Source organism: Leuciscus leuciscus (assembly GCF_965113295.1).
Source record: "Leuciscus leuciscus genome assembly, chromosome: 4".
NCBI classification, from domain to species: Eukaryota; Metazoa; Chordata; class Actinopteri; order Cypriniformes; family Leuciscidae; genus Leuciscus; species Leuciscus leuciscus.
The window spans coordinates 51948921-51968997 of record NC_138728.1 but is presented as its reverse complement, the minus strand read 5'-3'; the positions used below and the strand labels follow the sequence as shown (position 1 = coordinate 51968997).

The 20077-nt window shown below is 41.5% G+C and overlaps 1 protein-coding gene and 1 long non-coding RNA gene across 2 annotated transcripts in view; one reads left to right on the top strand and one right to left on the bottom strand.

Annotated features, from left to right (window-relative positions):
• The window catches only part of LOC309497075, a 77508-nt gene that overhangs the window by 13210 nt on the left and 44221 nt on the right, over positions 1-20077 (bottom strand). The window lies entirely within an intron of this gene.
• On the top strand, positions 3341-7886 carry LOC309496444 (uncharacterized protein; the record flags this gene model as incomplete). The annotated part of the gene is made up of 5 exons (XM_082166435.1): positions 3341-4036; positions 4904-5485; positions 5690-5833; positions 5960-6197; positions 6871-7886. The coding sequence occupies 5 exons, from the start codon at positions 3341-3343 to the stop codon at positions 7530-7532; spliced, it is 2322 nt and encodes a 773-aa protein (XP_082022561.1). The 3' UTR covers positions 7533-7886.

The window sequence follows — 20077 nt, the reverse complement described above, 5'->3', positions numbered from 1 at the left end:
GAATGAGAACATGGATCCATCATGCCTTGTTACCACTGTGCAGGCTGGTGGTGGTGGTGTAATGGTGTGGGGGATGTTTTCTTGGCACACTTTAGGCCCCTTAGTGCCAATTGGGCATCGTTTAAATGCCACGGCCTACCTGAGCATTGTTTCTGACCATGTCCATCCCTTTATGACCACCATGTACCCATCCTCTGATGGCTACTTCCAGCAGGATAATGCACCATGTCACAAAGCTCGAATCATTTCAAATTGGTTTCTTGAACATGACAATGAGTTCACTGTACTAAAATGGCCCCCACAGTCACCAGATCTCAACCCAACAGAGCATATTTGGGATGTGGTGGAACGGGAGCTTCGTGCCCTGGATGTGCATCCCACAAATCTCCATCAACTGCAAGATGCTATCCTATCAATATGGGCCAACATTTCTAAAGAATGCTTTCAGCACCTTGTTGAATCAATGCCACGTAGAATTAAGGCAGTTCTGAAGGCGAAAGGGGGTCAAACACAGTATTAGTATGGTGTTCCTAATAATCCTTTAGGTGAGTGTATCCCCCGCTCCCGTTTAAAAACGAAGGGAGATAGTGTAACGGTCACCAGCTGGAGTGCCCTTGAGAGCCACCAGAGGGCACTCCACACCAGACTATCATGTTACACTCACAAACTACATCTCCCATAATTCTCTGCCTGGACTCATCAGCACTCATTATCACATTCACCTGTGTCTCATCTTCTTGTTTAGTTCACCCCATATAAGCCTGGTTCACCCCATCACTCACTGCAAAGTCTTGTTTTAGTGTCACACTGCATTTCTGAGCATTCTTCTGGTTTTCATGTCACTTGGTTTTGGATTTCTTGCCCTGTTCCCTGGTTTACTCTTTTGCCTCTGACCCCTGCCTGTTTTCTGTGTTTGTTTGTTTGTTTGTATGGACTGCCTGCCTGTGTTTGACCTTGCCTGTTCTTTGGATTACCCCTTAATAAAATCTGCATTTGGATTCTCCACCTTCGTGACTTGGAGCAGTTTGTGACAGATAGAGCTTTCTCAGTTGCCAAAATTGAAAACGTAATTCTGTTCTCTGCCATTTTAATATTATCATATTCCTGTTTCACAGTTTGTTTTGTTTGGTTTCACGTTACTGTGCTTTTATTAAATTTATTCATTTGCTATGTTCAGCACTTTGGATAGCTCTGCTATGTTGAAATGTGCTTTATAAATTAAATGTACTTCCTTTTCCTTGAGGCTTTTTATTATCTTTACCTGCATATTTACTCCAGTGGCCACACCTGACTAACTTCTTTGCAATAATAGCATAGAGTAGCGCCTCTACATAGCCACATTTAAAGGCTGTCTACCTCAACCACTTAATATTTGAAAGTATAGCAATATATTTGTGGGGCTGTTTTGAATGTGCTGTAAAATGGGGACATTTCTGATAACAGCTCCAGTTGGTGAATAAACACCAAAAACTGGGACTCTCCCCTGAAAACGGGGACATCTGATCACCCTATCCCTCACATACTCGTCCATGTTAAAGTTACTGCATGATTTTCAGGACTTCAGAACATTGAAGAGTGACATGCTCATGGTTTCTGCTGCCTTCACATTTAATCAGGATGAACTCATTGATCTGCAGTCTGATGCACTTCAAGTCAGTGCCACTGCTGAAATTTTATTTGAAAAGGACAAGTAAAATAAACACATATACGGTGTGAAAGGATGTTGATACTGTTTGTTTCAACATATACAGTGGCAAGAAGTAGTATGTGAACCCTTTTTGAATTGGTTGGTTTTCAGCATTAATTACTCATAAAATGTCATCTGAACTCCTTAAAGTCAGAAAAGTATAGTCACAATGTGCTTAAGTGAACAACTCAAAACCAATTATAATCTGTAATATCTTTACTGAACACATCCCATTAAAAGTTTCTACCTTGTAGACTTTCATCACTTGAACTTGTTCCAGATTGTCACTTCAATAGTAAGGCCCCACTGCTGATTGGAACAAATTTTTTGACCACCTGTATCACTATCCCTGCCAAACAGAACAAATCTGTGTCCCTGGTCAAGAGAGAATAAAGGGCATTTCAAAAGCCTTACTTGTTTTAAGTCTTTTCCCTTGCGGGGTGGGCTTCTGTCCCATACAGGGCTTCTATCTAGACACCTGTCATTTTAAAGAACTTAACTGACCATGATATTACGCTTCATCCCAAGTGTGTGATCGCAGAGATGGCAGCTGCTCAGGTTCTGCCTTTGAAGACAGAGTTATTAACTTGTTCTACTCAGGTGTCGTGTGGGAAACTGGCATTCAATCTTGCTGACTCCGCCAATTCCTGAAGAATGGAAGTAGTGTATCTCTGATAAACTCAATTACTTTTTAGCGTTCTTTGCTGTTGATGAGTTGTCATATGTTGGACGTTGGCTTGGACATTATTATTTTCATTTCCCTGTGGATTTCTAATGTGGATATAACACGGACACTGACAACTTTCCAACTCATCACTGGCACTCAACCAACTCACACAACTCATACTACTCTGCTGCTATCTGTTGATCTTCACGCTACTCCTGTTCCTTCTACATAGGTGGCTGTAATAACAACAACAATAACAACAACAACGCTGTCGTCCCGAGTACAATACCCCCGATGCGGAGATATGCCGAGGAAAACCAATAGCGCAATAATGGAGGAGGAATTGGAAAACATAAAAATATCTCCGAACACCTTGACAGCTGAGATGCAGAAAATCTCAACGCAACAAACTACCATAATGGAATTGATGCTTGAAGTGAAAGAATTAAAAATAATTACCTTGGAAAACCGACTGGCGGATTTGGAGCAATACACCTGAATGAATGACCTCATCATATCGGGCCTGAATGTCAAGCCGCGTTCCTATGCCAGAGCAGTGGCGTCAGGCGGAGGGGAGCCAACTGACCAAGACAGGGTTTCCGCGGGGTCATAAAAAGTCATAAAAAGTCATAAATTTAACAATAAGAATTTAAGGCCATAAAAAGTCATAAAAACGTCCGGATTTTCCATACAAGGTCATAAAAAACATTTAGCAACGTCTTAAATTGATTTGCTCGTCCATTAATTTGTTCTTCCGTCAAAATGCGTTTGCGGCGGCAAAAGCATTCATTGGTTTCGCATGTTGTAGTTCTGTATGAGGAATCTGGGTGGTATCACACTGGTATCACAGCGTTCCAGAACTACAAGGTCCATGCGGCAGCACTTGTCGGAGTGTCGGACTTTCACAGAAACCCGCGCGAACTCCGAACATACTGTTTCATACTGAGTCACTGCTTAGTTTAATTGAAATCATCCTGGCTATCACAATGGGAAAATGTACCTTTAACGATCTATGGCTCGAAGACGGTGAGTTTAGAAGCTGGCTCAAGCCCGTCGCTAACAATCGGCATCAAGCCTATTGCACTCTGTGTAAGAAGACGTTGGAGCTGTCTAATTTAGGCATAAAAGCCTTGAAGTCGCATGCAAAGTCGGAAAAGCATATCGTTGCTGTAAAAGGCCTGCAGCGGGTGCAGGCGATCCGTCAGTTTTGTTCGGCTCCGTCACTAACGTTACCCGGTCCAAGTACAGCGCGGGATTCCGTTTCTGTCGCATCCAGTGCCACACACAGTGGTTTCGGATCAACCTCCACACTGAAAGCGGAGGTCCTGTGGGTGTTGAATACTGTGACCAAACACCAGTCGTACAACGGGAACGAGGACATTGCCGAACTTTTCCGAACAATGTTCCCAGACTCTGACATAGCCAAAACATTTACGTGCGGGAAAGATAAGACCTCATACATCACCCGGTTTGGCTTGGCAGATTATATTAAAAAAGACCTAATTTCCAAGGTCTCGGGGCCTTATGTGCTCATGTTTGATGAAAGCTTAAATCACACAAGCAAGAAGAAACAGCTGGACATACACGTTCGGTTCTGGAATGACGACAAGGTGCATTCCCGGTACCTGGGATCACACTTCATTGGCCATTCCACGGCCCAGGATTTGCTAAAGCACTTTAAAGTAAGTAATTAAAGTTTAATATTTAAAACATGTGATTTCTAATGCTGAATGTAATATTTGAAATAATTTCACCTTCAAACCTACGACTATGAATAGCCTATAACCTGTGTTTGATCCATTTATTCAAACCAATTTGGAGAGTAGGGAAACCTTTATATATTAATATACAGAAAGTCTCTTATGCTCATCAAGCCTGCAGTTAAAAAAAAAACAGTAATATTATGAAATATTATTACAATTTAAAATAATGGTTCTCTTTTTTAATATATTTTAAAATGCAATTTATTTTTGTGATGCAAAGCTGAATTTTCATCAGCAAGTACTCCAGTCTTTGGTGTCTTAGACTGGAGTACTTGCTGATGAAAATTCAGCTTTGCATCACAAAAATAAATTGCATTTTAAAATATATTAAAAAAGAGAACCATTGTTTTAAATTGTAATAATATTACTGTTTTTTTGTTTTGTTTTGTTTTTTAACTGCAGGCTTGATGAGCATAAGAGACTTCTTTCAAAAACATTAAAAATAGTAATGTTTCCAAACTTTTGACTGGTACTGTATGTTAATGGTCTCTACTCTGCACCACTCTAGCCATACTTTTTTGAGAGAATAGAAAAAGAACTATATACAATATAACTATATATAATCTCTTTTAATTTGTTTCATCAATTGCATGGCGTGGTTGTATTTTCAGAAACAGTCCACATGGATACCTTGAATAGAAACAGACATGTAGGCCTAGTCAAACAATATACTTGCTTGAACTTGAAAAGTGCAAAAGTGTGTGTGTGTGTATGTGCATGTGTGTGTTATCAATTAAGTGGTATATTTATTTATTTATCCTCATCTTTTTATTGTTTTCCCTTAAGGAGTGTGTGCAGCAGCTGAATCTCAGCAGGCTGGTCTCTGTATCGATGGATGGGCCCAATGTAAATTTAAAGTTCTTTGAGCTTCTCCAATCCGACTTAAATGAAATGTATGGGGGTGCTCAGCTGGTGTCCGTGGGGAGCTGTGGGCTACATACTCTGCACAATGCTTTCAAGGCAGGTTTCTCCATGTGGCAGGTGGAAAAGCTGTTAAGAGCAATGCACACACTCTTTAACAATGTTCCAGCGAGGAGGGAAGACTACATGACAGTCACAAAGTCATCAGTGTTCCCGCTATCATTCTGTGGCCATCGATGGTTGGAGAACCTGCCTGTGGTAGAGAGAGCTCTGGAGGTCTGGCCTTCACTTCAGCTGTATGTGGATGCGGTGAAAAGAAAGGAGCTGCCAAACCCTGGTACAGGCTCGTATGATACAATAGAGGCCGCTCTAAAGGATCCCCTGATCTTGGCAAAGTTGCATTTTTTTGCGACCATCGCCCGTACCTTTGACCCCTTCCTGAAGAGGTACCAGACGGATGAGCCAGTAATGCCATTCCTTGCCAAAGACTTGGCTGAGTTGATCAAGGTAATTTAAAAATAACTTTTGTGCTTGTCTGGCTCCTCAGCTACTATAATTATGTATGAGTATGATGTATTATGTACACTGTCTTTAATGGATGAAATTCTTCAACCTTTGTTAATTTTAACCTTGTTAAAACTGTGACATTACTGCATGAAAAATATGGATGTAGGGCACTTACATTTTTCATCTGGATTTTTCTTCTGACAGAGTATACTGAGGCGGTTTGTGAAGCGAGGAGTCCTGCAGGACATTACAAAACTACAGCTCACCAAGCTGGACTTGAGTGAGAAGAAGAACTTGCTCCTCCCACAGAAAATTGACATTGGCCTAGGTGCAGATAAAGCCCTGAAGGTATTATGGTCAATTTTGAAGTTGTAGTTGAAGTAATTTTAGAAATTTTGGTCAGGATACAAGAAGCAGGAATCATTATGTTGTACATTCTACTTACTTGTGTTTTTATTGTACATCCCTCTTCAGGACACTAAAATATCAGATCTCAGAGTCCTTGAATTTAGAAGGGACTGCATGCAGGGGCTGACTAATATAGTCAGAAAAGTGCAGGAGAAGAGCCCACTCAAATACGCCACTGTTAGGCAGATGGCCTGTCTGGACCCCTCTAACATGTTCAGAGACCCAGACAGGTGCAAGGAACAAATGAAATGTCTGGTGCAGACCTTTCTACAGGCCAAGCAGCTGGCAGGAGGTGTATCTGTTGGTAGGAGTAGTTCTGGAAGGGGCTTTGACCAAAGTTAGAGTACCACGCTGAATTATACTAATTATATAAGTGTTTATTAGACTGTGTTTACAGCATTATACTTAACTGTGCCATCTTGCAGACATTTGCTACATTTATAAACCTTTTCTCTTTTACCATCAGGGGTATTTTTTAGGTGGATCTCTAGCTTTTGTCATTTCCTCTTGTAATGGTCCTGCACCTGTTCTGTGTGCAGTAGCTCATGATTTAGGATTATTTTACATAGGGTTTTCCTTACTTACAATATAAAGTTTAGGTGCATCACCTAAGTGTTTTTAGGAAGCACATAAATCTAATTAGTGTTAACACATTTGAGAAAATAAATGTAAAAATTAGAAGGTAGCTTATAGTCTCAAAATGAAAGGTATCCTGACAACAGGATACAAACTGACTGGATGAGTGAACATGCAGGTGTTGCAGATTAACACATTTTCTGGTCATGAGTTTAAATTTGTATTTATCTGAGTTTAGTGGAGTTTCTATGTCCTCTGAAATCTTAGGAAAAAAACTGAATTTAAACCATCATAACCAAATGTTATTGTAGTCTTTATAGAGGCTAAAGTGGATCAATATATCAATATAATTCTAACTAATTCCCTTTGTAACATGTTTTTTTTTATTTTTTTTATTTTAGGGGATGTCATTCTACAACAGTTTGAGGCTCTCCTGACTCTTGAGTGTAGGAATGAAGAGTTTCTCTCCTTCCAGCCAATGCTAAAACGGCTGGACACCTTCTTGTGCGGCTGTTTAAGCCGTGCCTATCCAGTGGCTTGGGCATTTTGCCAGAAGCTGCTCCTCCTTTCTCATGGACAAGCTTCAGTTGAAAGGGGGTTCTCTGTGAACAAGGAGGTTGAGACTGACAATATGCAGGAAGAGACAATGATTGCACATAGACTTGTGTGTGATTATGTAGATTTGCACGGTGGGGTGACCAAAGTTCCCCTCACAAAAGAACTGCTGGTATCGGTGGGTGCAGCCAGGTCGAGGTACCGCATTTTCCTTGATCAGCAGCGTGCAAGGAAGGAGAGTGAAGCAGGGACACAGAAAAGAAAGCTGGCAGAGGAGTATTTGACCGACCTTAAGAGAAAGAAAACCACTGTTCAAGAGGTTTCCACCTGTCTCGCCAGAGAGGCTGACATGCTGGCAGAGGAAGCAGAGGGCAAATCGGGTTCAAAGATGGCCCAGCTCCTTTCAAAATCAAACGCCCTCAGGCGGGCAAGCAAGGAGAAATTGGCTGAGCTGAAAAAGGTTGAGGAGGAGATCATCATTAAAGGAGACGAACTGAGAAAAATGTAGACAGACACTGACTGACTGATTTGTTATTTTGGAAAGTAATGCCATAAAATAATTGTTAATTTACAATGTTACTTTACAATGTTACAATTGTTAAGTGTTCCTGTGTTCTTGATACTCAAGAAAAAGAAGGCGAAGGCTTCAGTTTCTTAATCTTAAGTAAGAAATACTAGAATTACTCTTTAAAAAATAAAACTTGTTACTTTCAATGAAAGTCAATAATAAAAAAAGACTTTTGAAAGGAATTTTAATGACTGAAATTATTTATCGTAATTCGTGTAGGTCATAAATTCAAATCATAATGGTCATAAAAAGGTCTTAAAAAGTCTTAAATTTGACTGATTAAACCCTGCAGAAACCCTGCAAGACTTGGAGTCTGTGGAGCAACAAGTAATATAATATATTATATTATATTATACACTGACAACTGCAGGTCATCTTGGGAGAACAGCCACTTAGTGAAATTTTCAGATGACACAGCCCTGTTGTCCCTTCTACAGGGCAACCAACCTGATCATAGCAGTGCCCTTGAGGAGTTTGCTAGATGGTGCGATGACAGCTTCCTTGACTTAAATGTGTCAAAAACTAAAGAACTGATTATAGATTTTAGGAAGGTCAGTGACGAACCAAAACCGAGTGTAATACACAATGAAGGTGTTCAGGTGGTACAAACATACAAGTATTTGGGCACAGTATTTGATTCACAATTGAAATTCAGAGAGAACACTGATAGCATTATTAAGCGAGCAAACCAAAGAATATACCTACTGAGGAAGCTGAACTCCTTTGGGGTTTGTAAAAGAATTTTATGTACATTCTATCAGGCATTCATTGAGAGTCTATTAACTTTTTCTTTCTTGGGTTGGTTTAATGGTCTAGCTGTGAAAGATAAAAAGAGTTTGAGCGACATTGTTAAAGTATGCTCAAAAATCACTGGTACCCAATTAAATGATCTCTGTTCTCTCTGGAAAAAAAGAGTGGTCCCAAAAGCAGATAAAATACTGTGCTAACCAGATCATGTGCTCAGGAATGGATTTGTTCTCATGCAGTCAGGTCGGCGGTATTATGTGCCAATACGGAAAACGAATCGCTATGCAAACTCATCATTCCCTCTGCTATAAGATTTCTAAATGATAACTCATAACTACACAAAATGGCTCTTGTATTCCACTGCTTTGTTCTGTCACGGGCAGGTGAATGTGTGTGTTGTGCTGTGTGTGTGTGTGTGTGTGTGTGTGTGTGTGTGTGTGTGTGTGTGTGTGTGTGTGTGTGATTGTTTTGTATACATTTTGAACTTTACAATTCTTATATTTATTGTGTGCTAATAATTTTAACTTAACTTTAACCCTTATTGGATGGGTTGGCTGGAGAACTGAATTGCCCCCTTGGGGACTAATATCTAAATCTGAATCTGAAAGTGGTACGGTTCATGAACAGCAAAGGGATTGTCTTGGACAGTTAGGACATCGCAACTAGAAAAAAATAAAAATAAAAATTGCACTACTCAAGCAAGGGAGAAACCTGAAAGGGACAAATGTGTACATCAACGAACATTTGACAAAGAAAAACTCTGACATCGCCAGACAAGCACGGCAATTTCACAAAGAAAACAAAATCCAGGCAACATCCACAGGGTTGCCAACTCTCACGCATCTCGCGTGACAGTCACGCATTCAGCCTCAATCTCACGCTCTCACGCTCAACAAAGAAATCTCACGCAAAAATAGACATTCTTCTGTGCTCTATTTTTTTTTCACTCATGTGCACTAAATTTCAGAATTACTATAAACAATTCAGGCTCTTAACTACTGGATGGACCACTAGTTATGGCGCAAATTAGTTAAAAATCTCCCAGAACCTAGAGCGAGCACGCATGCGAGACTGTCGTCCAAACCAACCGATAGCGCGCGCACGCACGGCAGAGAGGGAAAGTCTTACAACTGCGCATTTTATCAGTTGCGGCGCCTTCATCTATAGTCTACACTGCAGCACGACGTATATTCACATCAAATGTTAACGCAGAGGAACGGGACACTGCAGTTCACAAAAGTTCATTATTTGCATCATTTATTCGCACATGCACTAAAAGCCTGTTACTGGACTAAGTTATCTTGTGAGTCTAATATTGCGCTAATACTGTCAAATACAGACAATGTTTACATAAACAAAGTTGGTTATGTCTAAAGTGAAAGCAAACAGAGAAAATTAATTAAAATCTGCTTGTCATATATATGCGTGTATATTAGACGCGTCGCGTGCAGTTCTTACAGAGACAGTAGCCCTAATAATAAACATGCTGCCGCTTGTCCTTAAAGAGATAGTTCACCCAAAACCAAACAGTTGCTGGTCCCCATTGACATACATAGTAGGAAAAAAATATACTATGGAAGTCACAGGGGTACATCAACTGTTTGGTTACTGACATTCTTTCAAATAACGTTTATTTTCAACAGAAGAAAGAAACTTATTCAGGTTTAAAACAACTTAAGAGAGTAAACTATGACTTTTTGGGGGGAGAACTATGCCGTTAATGTTAATAAAACAACAAAACACACAGAGGAAATCATTCACTGCTCTTGACTGAGAACTTTAAGTCTGTTGTGTTTTATTTTCATATGTGTTCATTTAATTACTTTCTTCAATTCTACTGTTAAATACACCTATAGCTGAAAAAATAAAGCACTGTTTATTTCATTTGTATATTAAGTTGTGTATGTGTAATATGTATCTCTGTTCTTAATTTTTAATAACAAAGAAAATAGTGACAAAGATTTTAGCTTCGCCACTTTGACCTAAATGTCTGCCATTCTTTTTTATTTTATATTTTGTTACCTATATTTTGTTATAAGGCTTTGTTTTTAAAATAGGGAAATTAGTTTGGCTGTAATGCTCAGTCACATGCAAAATAGTAAAACCAACATGAAAAAGAATCATGATAAAATCGTGATTTTTTCTGAAAAACAAAACAAAAATTGTGATATTATTGCCATATCGCCCACCCCAGGTGTAAAAAAGTGCCTAGATGTGCTTAGATGCTAAAAATGTGTTATTATTGATCATTATATCACACTACAATTAAACATAATGAAACATTCATTTGAATTGAAATTGTTTTATTAGCTTAGCTAATATTATTTATTAGCTTTTTCTAGAGATTGCAGTCATGCATGACATGGTGAAAAATGACTTGAAATAATACTGAAAATAGGTTAAGATGAATGTTAAAGGTGTGCCCCCTAAAAGCACAAGTGGCCCCTGCCAGCGATCACTTACCAATTTTTATATCCTATGAAAAAAGAATAAATACGAAAAAGATAAGTAAAACAAAGAAAATTAGACTAAGATCTGAACAGTCAATAAATACTCTTAACCAAAGCCTGTCCAAACAAAATTGGGATGATGTTCTTGGAGAAAATGATGTAAACAAAGCATATTATAGTTTTGTTAATACATTTAATAACTTATATGATCAACACTGCCCTGTAAAAACGTATACATATACGCAGATGAATAAAACAAGTCCATGGATGACAAAGGGATTAAATGCGTGCAAAAAAAAAAACAACCTTATATAAAACTTTTAGACGGAAAAGGACGAAAGAATCGGAAGTAAAATATAAAAAGTACAAAAATAAATTAATAAGTATTATAAAAACCTGTAAGAAACTATACTACAGAAATTTGATTGAGAGAAATAAAAATTATATGAAAGGTCTCTGGGGAGTATTGAATAATGTAATTAATAAGGATCATAAATATGCCACGTTTCCTGATTACATGATTAAAGATGACCAAAAAGTAACAAATATGGATAAAATTGTTAACGCATTTAATGATTTTTTTGTTAACATCGGCCCACAACTGGCATCAAAGATTGCCACCACAGATCATAATTACGCTGGCTACACAAATAAAACTGTACACTCACTGTCTCTGACTGCAACAAATGAGAATGAAATCATCAAAATAGTCAATAATTGTACAAATAAAAAGTCCACAGATTGGAACGACCTCGATAATTAAGCACATAATTAAGAAAGTAATATGTAATATAGCAACACCTCTAACCTATATCTGCAACAACAGTTCCTCAGCTCATGAAAATCGCAAAGGTCATTCCAATTTATAAAAACGGGGATAGTCATCAGTTCACAAACTATCGACCTATATCTATACTTTCTCAATTATCAAAAATATTGGAAAAACTTTTTGTTGCACGCCTGAATGGCTTTATTAGTAGCCATAGCTTACTTCACGATAGTCAATACGATTTTAGAAAAAATAGGTCAACTGCTCATGCATTGATTGATCTAACAGAATATATAAGTGACAAAATTGACAGCAAAGTATATTCATTGATCTCCAAAAAGCGTTCGATACTATAGACCATGAAATGCTTTTACAGAAACTACAACAAAATGGGATAAGGGGTCTTGCATATAACTGGGTGAAGTCTTACTTAACTGATAGACAGCAATTTGTACAGGTAGGTGAGCAAAGGTCAAGATGGAGGAGCATCACTTGTGAAGTCCCTCAAGGTTCGGTATTGGGACCAATACTGTTCCTTTTGTACATTAATGCTCTGTGCTATGTATCGTCTAAACTTAAATTTAGATTATTTGCCGACGACACCACAATCTTATACTCAGGCAAAAATCTTCAGCTACTTGTGAATGAGATCACAGCGGAGTTAGAGAAACTTAAACAATGGTTCAATCAAAACAAATTATCATTAAATATAATGAAAACAAAAGTGATGTTATTTGGTAAACGTAAGGAGGATGTACAAAACAATGGTTCAATCAAAACAAATTATCATTAAATATAATGAAAACAAAAGTGATGTTATTTGGTAAACGTAAGGAGGATGTACAGTTTCAAATCAAAATTAACAAAGTTGAAATAGAAAGAGTAAAAGAGTATAAATTCCTAGGAGTGATTCTTAGACACAATATTAGCTGGAGACCACAAATAAACAGCATATGTACTAAATTAGCAAAAAATATTGCTATTATGGGCAAGTGTAGATATCTATTGGACCAACAAGCTCTCCTTATCTTGTACTATTCGCTCATACTTCCTTACCTCAGTTACTGCACGGAGATTTGGGGGAAATACCTACAGTAGCCATCTAGAGACTGTTTTTAAACTACAAAAAAAAGCTATTAGGATAGTGCACAACATTGAGTTCAGGGACCATACTAACACACTGTTTATAAAATCCAACCTTCTAAAACATTCTCAGAATGATGGCATAAGAGTAGTGGTAATGCTTCGATCCAGCCTTGTCCGCACCATCATTCGACTGGTAACAAAGATGGAATGCCAATACCCACCTTCTTACCCACGAGTTAAATGACCACTGATCTTTCACGCCCTCGCCCTTCCATACCATCTCTCAACTGATCTTTCCGACCTGGTCCGCATCTTTCTTCAACTGCCTCCAAGTTGATCCTTCTGGCCTAGCCCATCACCACCTCAATTGATCTTTCTAGTCTTGTCATCCCTTACATTCAATTGTCTTCAATCCGTGCTACCACTTGTCTTGTAACTCAGTCTCTCAAGGACAATTGAAAAGTCCACAGCATGTCTAACAAGTAGAGGAGGGTCCTCCGACTCATCAGCCTACTGATAGACTTAACTCTCGCCCTGTTGAGACCAATTTCCGTCAATATCCTGTAGTTTCCGTTATGCCACAAGCCTCTGGCTCCTATAGGGAACCCGAAGACCTCCACCTCATCAACCCCCAGCTCTCGCGTGATCGCCTCGCCGTGGGGGCCGTAGTAATTGAGTTTCTCCTGTGCAGCGATGGACAGAGAATCAGGAGCATACTCATAACGCACCGTTAAGTCAATGGCTAAGGCCTTAGAATCACGGATGAGCACCAGGTCAAGGCGCCTCAGTTCCCCCTCGAGGGTCTCCCCCTTCGTTCAAAACCCTCCCCACCCAGGGACGGGAGGCAGTCCAACTTTCCACCGGCTCTCAGCCACACCCCTTTGAACTTGGTTCTCACGCGAGAGCTATCCATCATTGTCCATACCAACAGGTCCGAGGAGTGAGCGAGACTATACAGTCTCCTCGCTTGAACGGTTGGGATTTGTCGAGTGAGCTTGCAGATCCCCAGGCCGCCATCCCGGTTCCTTGCGTAAAGTAGCCCGCCACAGGTAGACTGTGGAAGATGCAGCTACTTCTTCACAGATCTCCTGATTGTCCAGGTGTCGGAGTATAAGGTCACCGACCTCACAGAGGTCGGCTTGGTAGAACAGCCGTGGGATGGCATACTGATTTTGGAGGACCACCCTTTCCGACCATCCTTTCCGATTTTCTGGCACCACTTGTCAAGAACAACCTCCAGGTCAGGCTTATCAGGCTATGACACTTCCTCGGATTGACGCGTAGGCAGGTGTTCTGACAAAACTCATCCAAAATAAGCAAGTTGTGGGCCATATCACTCCAAGATCCTCCTATCAGCACAAGGTCATCAGCGAAAGCGAGGGTCGTGACTGAATGACCTGCGACCTTATACCCTTTGCCGTAGCGTTCGAGACCATGGATAAGAGGGTCCATGGCCAGGTTGAAAAGCAGGGGAGACATGGGGTCACCCTGCTTGACACCAACCCTCACATCTATATTGCCACCCACCCTGACCGACCTCAACATGGGTCGTATTGTTCTCGTAGATCTGCTGGATAAGACCTACTACATGGGGATCCACGTTCATCTGACCAAGAGCCGACAGGATGTGCTCATGGGAGACGGTGTCAAAAGCCTGTGCAAAATCGACAAATACTACTGCAAGTGGGCTGCGCTCTTCTTTGCAGTGGCGGATGAGGCCTTGCAGAACCTAGATGTTCTCCACACACCCGGGGCTGGGACGGAACCCCCTTTGTCTAAGGTGGATCGGACACGTTTCCTGCATTCTTTTGTTAACCACCCTAGTGAAGAGCCTTAAGATCATCGACCCGATGGTGATCGGCCTCCAGCTACCGACCTCCATCATCGCTCCTGGGTCAGATGTCTTGGGAATTAGCACCGTACGACTTTTCTTCAGACTTGTGGGTATGACACCTGTGAACCACCACACGTTGAACAGACGTGTGAGGGTCTCGCACCTAGGATCCCAATTGAGAATATCCTGTTTCCCAATGCCATCTGGGCCTGGCGCGGATGCGTTCGATACCTTTCGGAGGCCTTTTTGGATCTCGCCTTGAGAGATTTACCCCACAAGATGAGTGTTGTCAGCACTCACCTCTGCACCAAATCGACCTAGCCCGCCAAAGGGAGTAGGGGTCTCCCACTTGGCCTGGAACGTGCTGTAAATCGTTCATCGAGGAATTGGACAACGCCCTACCGTTTCACCGTCCAATATTGTCTTAGCAAGGCGGGCCCGGTCACTCTTAAATAGGAATTGGCAGGTGTGGTATGCGCAACGTTTGGCGAGTAGTTTTTGTCTGCGCCACCTGCCATACCTCGGTGCTGTTATCGCCCTTCGAATCCTTCGTGTGGGGTTACCTCTCACCCCAGGGACGCATCCCTGGAGCATCCTTTGCGTTGCCGCCTCAACCAACTCAGGTAGTGGGTCGTCGTCCTCCAACCAGGCAGCAAGGACTTGGATGTCAGCCGTGCCATCGCCCTCTACCTCGCTCACCATTTTGTGGGCCATCTCTCGGAGAAGACCCCGGAGACCACCCTCTGGCAAGTTGGGCCTGTTTAGAGGGATCGATGAACTCGCAACGGGCTCGAACGGTACTCCATTGTTCCTTGCGACCCCATCCAGGGCCTCATCTGCCGAGGTTACCTGGGCAGTTAAAGCTCCTGCCTCTACACCCGCCTGCTGTCCAGCAGGACCCTCCCTTTTTTTGCTCTCTTCGATCCTTTTCCTATTGCGAATATCAGGGTGGACGTGTAGCTCGTGTATACTCTCTCTCCGTAGTGAAGGTTGCCGTGCAACCTTCGCATCTTACGTTCCTTTGCCGTGGTGTTCTTGACCTTGGCTTCTTACATCTCGGGATGTGACAGGCAATGGATTGCCCAAGGTGAGAGGTTTTTCCACACGAGCCGATTGGCGGATTTGGAGCAATACACCCGAATGAATGACCTCATCATGTCGGGCCTGGATGTCAAGCCGCGCTCCTATGCCAGAGCAGTGGCATCAGGCGGAGGTGAGCCAACTGACCAAGACTTGGAGTCTGTGGAGCAACAAGTGGTACGGTTCATGAACAGCAAAGGGATTGTCTTGGACAGTAAGGACATTGAGGCCTGCCACCCGCTGCCTCGCAAGGACAAACAACTTAAACCAAGTATAATACTGAGATTCGCAACTAGAAAAAAAAAAAGAAAAAAAAAAGAAAAACAAACCGCACTACTCAAGCAAGGGAGAAACCTGAAAGGGACAAATGTGTACATCAACGAACATTTGACAAAGAAAAACTCTGACATCGCCAGACAAGCACGGCAATTTCGCAAAGAAAACTAAATCCAGGCAACATGGACATCCAATTGCAGGGTGTTCATCAAATTGAATGGATCTCCTGAACAAGCTAAAGTTCTGCTGATTAAGGAATGCTCTGAACTGGATCAGTACAGATAAGGTAACAAATAACCTACTTCCATTCACCATGATGACAGACATTCTAACTAACGACTCGTCCTCATCGGACAATGAGGATACAGGTGATATGATCACACTACTGTGGTGAAGCACCACATTAGACTACAGGATGAAACGCCTAAGGAATGGCCAAGGTCAGTACATCCAAGTGAAACATAAACCATTAAGCAACACCTCAGGGAGCTCCTAGATGCTGAAATAATTACAGATTCTGAAAGCTTTTTGCATAACTAATTATATTGCTTTAAAAAAAGGGGAATGTGATGTCATGATTGACGGCTGAGATTGACAGCTTCTCTGTTGTCACTTAAGCACCAACAGGCTTTTTTCCGGGAGAAGATTGGAGCTTTCATTTCTACATTTCTATAACTGTTTATTTCAAGCCTACATAAGTTGTTCTGCAGTAAACTGTAATAACCGATTTTGCGGAAGTGTGGCCGAAGGCCTTGATACCACAGCTCCACTTCACGCTCACTACTGTGCAGATTCAGTTCCAGCGTTCACTACTGCGCAGACTCGGCTCCAGTGTTCACTACTGCGCAGACTCTGGTCCAGCGTTCACTACTGCGCAGACTCTGGTCCAGTGTTCACTACTGCGCAGACTCAGGTCCAGCGTTCACTACTGTGTAGACTCAAGTCCAGCGTTCACTACTGCGCAGACTCATGTCCAGTGTTCACAACTGCGCAGACTCGGGTCCCACGTTCACTACTGCGCAGACTCAGGTCCAGTGTTCACTACTGCGCAGACTCAGGTCCAGTGTTCACTACTGCGCAGACTCAGGTCCAGCGTTCACTACTGCGCAGACTCAGGTCCAGACTCAGTTCCAGAGTTCACTACTGCGCAGACTCGGGTCCAGCGTTCACTACTGCGCAGACTCGGGTCCAGCATTCACTACTGCGCAGACTCAGGTCCAGCGTTCACTACTGCGCAGACTCATGTCCAGTGTTCACAACTGCGCAGACTCGGGTCCCGCGTTCACTACTGCGCAGACTCAGGTCCAGTGTTCACTACTGCGCAGACTCAGGTCCAGCGTTCACTACTGCGCAGACTCAGGTCCAGACTCAGTTCCAGAGTTCACTACTGCGCAGACTCAGGTTCAGCGTTCACTGCTGCGCAGACTCAGGTCCAGAGTTAACTACTGCGCAGACTCAGGTCCAGCGTTTACTACTGCGCAGACTCAGGTCCAGACTCAGTTCTAGAGTTCACTACTGCGCAGACTCAGGTCCAGTGTTCATTACTGCGTCTTCATCTATGATCTGCACACACCTCCGAATGGTGATGAAGCTCATCAGCTTAAACCTAGTCTTAAACCTAAAGAAACTGTCAAAATTTCCATACATTTCCTATTTCCACTTCATTAATGGCAGACCCACAGACAGGGCCGGCGCGTCCATATAGGCGAACTAGGCAATTGCCTAGAGCGGCACTTTAGTAAGGGCGGCAAAATGTGTGCCAATCGGGAATGAACAATTCACAAAATAGGCTATATGATTTGCTGAGCTGCCGCTGCGCCGCCCCGCGCCACCCTGCGCCGCCCCGCCCCCTGTTCTCACGAGTCATGACTCATGACTGAGTGATGGGAAGTTCGGATAATTTTACTGACTCTCTTGTTCGATCTCGTTCATAAAAATGAACGAATCTTTATTTGAGTCATTTCGTTAATTTAAGTGGCTTTAAATGTTACACAGCCAAAATCCCCGATCACATCCACCTACGCATATATATGCATATATTTGCTTCCTCTTGGCCTAAAGTGTTCCTGCAACGGGAGTGTTCTCTGGCTAGAGCAGAACAGCGGAGTTTGTAAGTGCATGCCTGAGCTTGTGTTTTGGGTTAAGCTGCGTTGCTTTGACATTGTGGAAAATAGGCTATAACAATAGAAACAAAATATAGGCTATTAGCCTTTTTAATTATCAATCTAAATTAATCTCGATTTTAATTTAACTTAATTTCGTTTTTCTTTATGTAAATTTCGTTTTTCTTTATTTAAATTTCGTTTTTTCTTTATTTAAATTTTAAATTTTGTTTTTTCTTTATTTAAATGTTTTTTTTCTTTATTTAAATTTCGTTTTTTCTTTATTTAAATTTTACATTTAGTTTTTTTCTTTATTTAAATTTAGTTTTTCTTTATTGAAATTTTGTTTTTCTTAATTTAAATCTACCCTTTACTGTGTCAGTAATTTGTTAGTCAGAAAAATATAGACTACCTTAAAGTATTGCTTAATTTAACAGACATGTGTGTGTGCGTTTTATATTGCTAGTGCAGCGTGTGCATCAAGTATATAAGCCCTGCCCGCTTGAGGTGCGCCGCTTCCCGCTCGCGGTGTTCTGTAGTTTACTAAAAGTTTATTAATTCTGAACGTGTCGTGTCTCGCGTGTCCATCTATATTGCACCACCAAATGCTACACTGCACTCCCTTGTGAGGTCGATTGGATGAACGGTTCTCGAAATAATCAAAATGCAAACGGACATATAGACACATAGAGATTCCTGCCTTTATTAGAGAGAAGAATATGTTCAGCACCCTCTCGAAGCTTTGAATATTCGATGTTCATTTACCGCAGCTTCGAAGCTCAAAAAATGGTATTCGGACCAGCCCTAGGGGCGGCACAAATGTTTTTCGCCTAGAGCGGCAGAAGTGCACGCGCCGGCCCTGCCCACAGAAGATCATCCCTTCCCCGAGAAGTGGTTGGGCTACGATTCTCCAGTGAAGTCACATCTCGTCACAAACAAACAGGTACAGCATCTTGTTGCAATATGTCCTCAAACAGCAAAAAATAGTAACTATTTCAGCATTTTTGGATGACACTTCTATTGGCCATGAATAAAATGTGCTTAGCTGTAGTTGTTGCTAACAGTGGAAAACAGTGTTACAAAAAAGTGCTGCAGGTACTGTGATGGTATTGAATGAAAATACCACTGTACTGCAACTCGGAACACCATGGTACCATGTACAAAATACTTTTGCTACTTTTTTGTTATACTCTTTGTAAATAAAGGGTAGAGGACTTAGCAGTTTTTACTGAGCACCCGACTTACTCTGGTGTTGTGTTTTGCAGATGATGGGTAAGGTGACCATGAGACTGCACAGACCATTCCAAGACAGCAACTTAGTGTCGCCCAGATCTGGCCCACATCTGCTATGCCATTTACAGTGATACAGTGATAGAGTACAGTGATGCCTGCACTGGGTGGGAGACAGACCACACTTATGCCTCAGGGGACAAGATAATGTTACACAAGACAACAGTTCTCTGAACGCTTTGATGCGTCCCAGGGTGTGGTGAGCCGAATTCTCTCCCACTGGATTGATACAATGGAGGAGCACATGAGAGTCAACATTCCATGTCTGCCATGGGAAATAATCCGCACTGGCTCTTGCTTTAAGGAAAACTCCCCAAACACCACCTGCCTTGAGACAACTCTGCAAAAAGCACACAATCTTGACTCCAGAGGGGAGCTGTATAGTCACCATTATTCAAACAATACTCCCCATATGGACTTATTATTTTCATGACCTCTTCTTATGGGGGCAGATGTAGTGACAAGTTCAAGGACGATCTTCAGCACGTTGATGAAGTGAGACAGAGACAGAGCTTCACAATTCATGATTTGCTGTTTGAGAGAGAGGTAAATCTTATCATGCCAGCATTTACCCATTATCCATGAGGATACAGAATAAAAACTGCTATATTGTTCACCATCAGCTCTGTTTGTTCAACTTGAGCTTACGTATATTTTGTAAATAGTTTATACTTTTAGTTTAAGTGTTGTATATATATAATTTAGATAAGCCAGTGAAAAGCCTTTTTACAAGACATTTAGATTGGTGTTGTAATTTTGGCTACATGTTGATTTTGAAATAGTAATGACATTTTTTTTTGGTTCTCATCTCTGAACTGTTTACAGTACGGTTCAGAATGTTTTCATCTGTG